We start from the raw sequence: 6243 nt of genomic DNA on the forward strand, positions 1-6243 counted from the left end.
TCTCTCTCTCTCTCTCTCTCTCTCTCTCTCTCTCTCTCTCTTCCCTTCGTTTGCTTTGTTTTTTCATATCTCTATCTTACATGGGTATTCCTTGCATTGCAGGGTTGTAAGACTAAGGCCGGCTCAAGGAACATCCTCTGCTCCATCCAGAAACAACACAAAGGTTGGTGGAAACGACTTCTCAAAACCCAAGAAAAACCTGCCCCTTACATTAAGGTCGATTGGAACAATTGGTGCGACGAGGACGACGAACAAGACTCTACTTGTAAGTTTACTTGATTCCTTTCTCTGTGTATCATACAAATAAATTAGGTCTTTTTATAATTATAGTCTTTGATTAGTCTCATCAATGGCTGGTTGAGCTGATACTTCTGGTTCTGGAAAGATAATTGTTTGAATAGTTGCCTAAATGCTGAAGGCTTTGGATGTTTTAATTGATTTGGGACTGCGTAGAGCCCCTCATTCCTCAGTGGAAGGATATTCGAGGCTTTAGAGCATAGAAATTTAAAATCCTTTTGGGTTTGATTATGTTGGTTATGTGCAACTGCCTGAAAGTCTAGTCTAGTTTCTCTGAGTATTTTTCCTGGTTCTAACTGTATTTTTTTTGTGTCTTTGCAGCTGATTTGGCCTCAGATGATGATGATGCTACGGTAATTTGACATCCTATATCATTTATAATAAGGGATTAAATTCACTTAATCAGGTAAATTGATTTTGTATTTTGCAGATCGGTGAAGATGATGAAAGCAGTGAAGATGAAGGAATGCTCTGTAAGTCCAACTTTCTATCTGACCTAGTTTAATTATACATTTGAGTGCAGGCAGAACTGTGAATTTCCTCCGTTAGTGTCCATTAGATAGGTTAATTTAGTTTTGTTTAGTCACTATTTGATTTTCTTTAACTAGATGATGCACAAAAGATTGGGAGATGGAGATTAATGGTTTTGTGGTGGGTTAGAAGGGTATAAATTTAAGAAATAGTGTAATGTTTTAGGAGAAAAGAAGGTTTTAGCTATTGTTGTTTGCAGAGAAATAGAGGATAAAAGGGAAGAGAAACCATAGAATAAAGTAGGAGAAGAAATACTTGGGCAATCAAGCTTTCATAAAGTAGGAGAACCCTGTTTTGTAAACTTGTACTTTTAGGATTTTCCTTGTTATCAGTGTGTGGGTGTCCTTAGAAAATAGAAGTGTGTGTTTCAGTAAGATTAGCTATCAATTAGAGCCTACCAAAGTAGTTGAACGACCGATTTAGTTGTTTTTTCATCCCATTTGCAATTTGAATTTTGCAAATATGGAAGACTTGCTACTGCGGAGTGTTTTAAGGGTCCGAACCGTTGATTTTTAGGTCTCTAAGTAGAAATTTGAGTGACTTTAGCTATTCAGCTATTATCCAGTCATTTGACATCGGTTCCAGTATTTATCAGAAGCTGTGGTCATAAATTGTTTCTCTAATGTAAACATTGCACCTCCCCTCCTGAATAATCCGAAAGTTCTCATAGGTAGTTGCAGTTCTTTAGTTTAATTTGTCAATGTCTTTCAATGTGAAGGAACATGTACAATGCATTTTGATATAATATTTGCGCGGCTAAATTGTTCAGTTAAACCTTTGATCCCGGTCTTTGATCATTTGCAGATCTGCCCGACCTCGAGAAGGCAAGAAAAAAGTAGGGTCATGGCTTGTTAGCTAATGGACGGAGGGAACCACCATCTGCTCTTGTTAGGTAGATAGAATAGGTTAACGGTCAAATTTATGAACATTGCATATGCTTGTAACTATATTCTCAATATTTTAAACTTCGGCAGTGCAGATCTTTTGCCCTATTTTTCTTTGTTTTGTTTTTCATTTCAACTAAAAGAGATTGGAGAGATTGTGAGGTCGTTTCAGTGCATGTGAAGTAGAAAACTGCCAATGAACACCGGGTCATGCTAGCTTCAGGCTACTGTAGGAGAAAACTGCCAATGAACACCGGGTCAATGGTCGCTCCTACAAAACCTGCAAATGCCCTCAACTAAGTTTGTAAGCATAACACCTGGGATGAAATGGTTATGCGCATCCTTTGCAATGTAGAGCCAATCCTTCATGCTTTTGATACTGAAAAACATAAACTTATAACACAAGCTTTACAAATAACACAATGCCATTTCGTGTACTTTTGTCTCCAACTTCCATTTAGATCAGCTAGGAGGGGATAGTACTCGTGGTTTTTGTTTTTTGACTTTGTGTAGTGATATCGTATACCTGTTTCTGACTTTCTGTTGCTTCACAGAAAAAAGAGACAAAAAAAAAAAAACATTTTTGTCCAGAACTGTACATATGCACAACTGAACTAGTCATCTACCCTCTCGCATCTACGCATTTCATGCGATTAGGACTGTTCGGGACCTCATCTACAACACGCACGGGAATAACTGGGATTGAATCCCACCATTCTTTCAGTCGTCTATAAAATCCTTGGTTTCTCTCCTCGATCTTCCCCAACTTTGATACTAAACTCATGGTGAAGTAATACAACAACGCTCCCATTATAAACACCTTCATCGGAACCACTGCTAAAAATATTGAGGCTGCACTTAGCACTACCATTGCTGTATTTGCATGCTGCAACATTCAAGTGTCACTTACTAGTTAAGGAAATTAATCTGCAGTGAACTATAAAATTGGATGACATTAACAATACCTTGTGGGCCTTTGAAATGAATATGGACCAGAGTTTCAACACCGAGACATTTGCTTTCTTCACCATCTCATGTACAGTTTGCACCCCCTGTTGAGCTGAGACAATGTTCTCCACTGTAGTCTGTTCAGATGCAGTGTACACCACTAGCTCTTTGCATTCTTCATCAATTCTTTCCTGCCTTGCTCTAATCATCTTTGCGACCACCCAAACCAAGAAAGCAGCTATGGCTTTGCCCACCCACTCCCTACATATAAATTCTTAACCATCATTCACAACTCAAGCTTACATATCTGAACAAGCTTTTTGTTCACATAACATAGAGTCAATGTGAAAACAGAAACTTACTTGTATGTGACAATAAGAGCTGCACCAATCACAATTAGTGTAGCTGCTGGCCTTTCCCATGTAAGGACTTCTTCAAACCAAGGCCATGTGTTTCTAATGGGCTTTAGTAGTTCCTACAGGATAAAACCAAACACACTCTCGTCAGCTTATAATGAATAAGTGACAGAACTGAACTGGAAGCTGCCAACCATGTAAAGAAAGCTCCTGTATATCAAAATATCAACGTAAGGATGACTCAAATGGTCAGCAGAATACGCATGCTGCTTAAGTATGAGAAGATCGCTAGGGTGATTCACGTTTGCGGGAAAAAGTTATAGGGAGAAGGGCATCTGTCAATTGCAAACATGTTTTAGGAATACAGTCTGTAGGAGAACCTGGAAAAAGTGGTAAGAACATAAAAGATGTGCATTTGTACACCGAGAATGAAGAAGTAGCATGAAATAACCGGTGGCATCTAATTAGAGTTCAGCCAAAAGAACCGAAGTATAATGGATAAAGGTGCTTCATATGGCCTACCCATTATAATCTTAGAACTCAAGAAAAGCAACTTCGATTCATCATTATTTAGAAGTTGCTATATCCTGATACGAATGGGTTATCACGATGCTTACCATAAAAATAGTAGTGCTTTCAGTGATTCCCTCTTCTTTCAGTCCCTCTGTGCTCGCTTTAGCAATAGCAATTTCCTTTTCTTCTTCTCTAGCTTGATTAATTACACTTTCTAGTAAGGATGTATCTTCAACTGGTCCACTTGCACCTGCACTTTCCTTTCCCACTTCTGTTACTTCTACACTTGAATGAATTGACTCGGAAATGATCATACTCCTTAAGATTGAACTTGCACTACATGGATGACCACTATTGACCTTCTTTAGACTCTCAGCAAGCTCTTCTAGAATGTAATCTCCCTTGGGCAACTCTTCAAACAAGGAAAAGATCAGGAATCGTGTCGGTTCAGGGGGAGATATTCTTAGCATTTCCCTTGCTGCATGGAGCCTTATTATCGACAGTATTGTCCTTGCATGCATCTCCCATGCTTGTATTGGACATTCTAATTTGATTTTTGATAGAAAACGGTGCATCAACATTATCTCTTTCATTAGTGCAAGCCAATGGTCACGCCTTGTGGAGCTAGTTATCTCGGGGAACTCGAGCACAATCCCCTCTGATCTAAACAGTTGGTAAAATGAGACATTAAACAACAATATAAAAATCCTAAGATGTTTTCTCTAATTTGTGGATATGACATCCTATAGACTAGTGTGTACAGAGGCTACAATGACGGCTTGCACATGCAAGACTAAGTGCTAACAAATGTAATTCAGCAATCCAAGGTACTAAAGTAGGGGCCTTTCATCCGCCAATGAGTCAAATTAACCCTAGTAAGTAGTAGCTAGAGATGCATATTTACCAATATTGTGATACTATTCACTCATTTCTAATAAGCAACTATATATGCAACTTACAACTTGGGGGACTCGTAAACAATAGCCTTGTCAAAAAGTGGGGCACCCCATGGTCCTGTTGAAGCTGGTTTGACACTCTGCTCCTTATCCTTTGAAAGGTCTATTTTAAGAGCATCTTCATATGTTATCACACCAGAAGCCTCAAAATAGAGCGCGTAGTTGGTCAGGGTGAGCTTACCTGAGATGAACAATATTCACGCATGATTAGACGGATACCCAATTAATTATATATTCATCCCCTGGCGAAAAAGAAGAATCTAAACTCAGAGATGACCAACTCCAATATTGAACATACCAGGCCAACTTGTTCCTCCAATGTGGCGTACCACTCTCTGTGTGCTAGCAGTTCCCTCCACATGTAAAATGAATTCATCATCTGCAAGCTCCACACCCTTTGGCTTTGCTTGTTTTAGCAGATGTTTTATACATCTAATAACAGTGAACGAATAATAAAGAAACATATTTTCTCAGAATTTAACATACAAGCATGTATTATTTCCCCAGTATGTATTAGATTCAACCACACTCATATACAACTGTGCAAGCTGGTGGATGTTGTTTACCGATTATTGAACTACAGGAGGTTCCCTGACCAAATAGAAAATATTTAGGGCACACATGCTTAAGTGTTTTGAAGTGTTGTTTAAAGGCCAAAGAATGAGTTCTGGCATGCCAAATGAATTGATTTTCTCTACTTCACTAGAACATTTAACTACTAATTTCGGCCATGCTTTGTTCCAATTGAGGGTAATAAATTGACAGCAATTATTTGTGTACAGATGCTGTATCAACTAGTCTCTACACATCAGATAAATGCACTCACTTGTCAATTTCCTTGATGTATTTGTCATATGCAGGAAAATAGAGCCGGTTTCCTGTAGTTGCTGTTAAAGTTTCAAAAGTAAATCTTCCATTTACAACATCTGTGACTAATGGAACAAGTGATCCCAACCACACGAATGCATCTTCTCCGATGTTCCGTTCATTATCAACCTGAGAGACTCAATCATTAACAAGAACAAAACATATACTACCGGAAGAACAAAACACTAGTCTTTGATGATAATCAATGCCTACTATATAATACGAATCGTGGAGCTTACTAAAAGTGGGATGAGATCTGTATAGAACAAAGAAACATCATCTTGTTCTGGAGGAAGCTTTGCAACTACCTTCTTGTCTTCTTTCTCCTTTCCCACACACTCCTGAAAACCCCAAAAAATTATAGAGAGAAGTCAGGGGATAGGCTAATTCAATCTTTAAAAATAAATAAGGAGGCCATAGAAGAACACATTAAACTATAGGACATGTATGTACAAAGGTTAATATATAAACAATTAATAACCTGAATACTTTAGGGGAAGAAGAAGAAGAAGAAAACAAAAATAACATGGGTGGAGGTAGGAAGGATGCGATAGCATGTAATATTATTGTGAGTTCAATGCATGAAATGAAAATATTGACCCACTAAAAATGATTTGGTTGCCAGTTTTCTTTACTTCTAAATGAAAAAAAGACCAGGAATTCTATATATGTACGCAGCCAGCCAACTCGCCCCATTAACAATAATCATTATAATGTCCCATAACAATAATCATTATAATGTTGTACATACTGCTGTTGCTCCATAAAGAAAAACTGATTATACAATCTTATGTGAGTTCGAGTATGTAGTCTAACTACGTTATATATATATATATATATATATATATATATATATATATATATATATATATATATATATATATATATATA

At 37.6% G+C, this 6243-nt stretch overlaps 2 protein-coding genes across 2 annotated transcripts in view; one reads left to right on the forward strand and one right to left on the reverse strand.

Moving 5' to 3' along the window:
* LOC101307153 (uncharacterized protein At3g03773-like) overlaps nt 1–1824 on the forward strand; it is a 2214-nt gene extending 390 nt beyond the window's left edge. The window contains exons 3-6 of the mRNA XM_004288346.1: nt 89–265; nt 619–650; nt 728–770; nt 1633–1824. Coding sequence (XP_004288394.1) covers nt 89–265; nt 619–650; nt 728–770; nt 1633–1667 — 287 coding nt within the window. The 3' untranslated portion in view covers nt 1668–1824. The remainder of the gene's footprint in view (nt 1–88; nt 266–618; nt 651–727; nt 771–1632) is intronic.
* Nucleotides 1825–1970: 146 nt separating this feature from the next.
* LOC101305991 overlaps nt 1971–6243 on the reverse strand; it is a 5143-nt gene continuing 870 nt past the window's right edge. Inside the window, exons 3-11 of the mRNA XM_004289404.1 lie at nt 5592–5693; nt 5312–5481; nt 4784–4917; nt 4489–4666; nt 3634–4192; nt 3023–3135; nt 2678–2921; nt 2339–2598; nt 1971–2091 (exon numbers count right to left, since the gene is read on the reverse strand). Coding sequence (XP_004289452.1) covers nt 1971–2091; nt 2339–2598; nt 2678–2921; nt 3023–3135; nt 3634–4192; nt 4489–4666; nt 4784–4917; nt 5312–5481; nt 5592–5693 — 1881 coding nt within the window. The remainder of the gene's footprint in view (nt 2092–2338; nt 2599–2677; nt 2922–3022; nt 3136–3633; nt 4193–4488; nt 4667–4783; nt 4918–5311; nt 5482–5591; nt 5694–6243) is intronic.

This window comes from Fragaria vesca, linkage group LG1 (genome assembly GCF_000184155.1).
Source record: "Fragaria vesca subsp. vesca linkage group LG1, FraVesHawaii_1.0, whole genome shotgun sequence".
Taxonomy (NCBI): domain Eukaryota; kingdom Viridiplantae; phylum Streptophyta; class Magnoliopsida; order Rosales; family Rosaceae; genus Fragaria; species Fragaria vesca.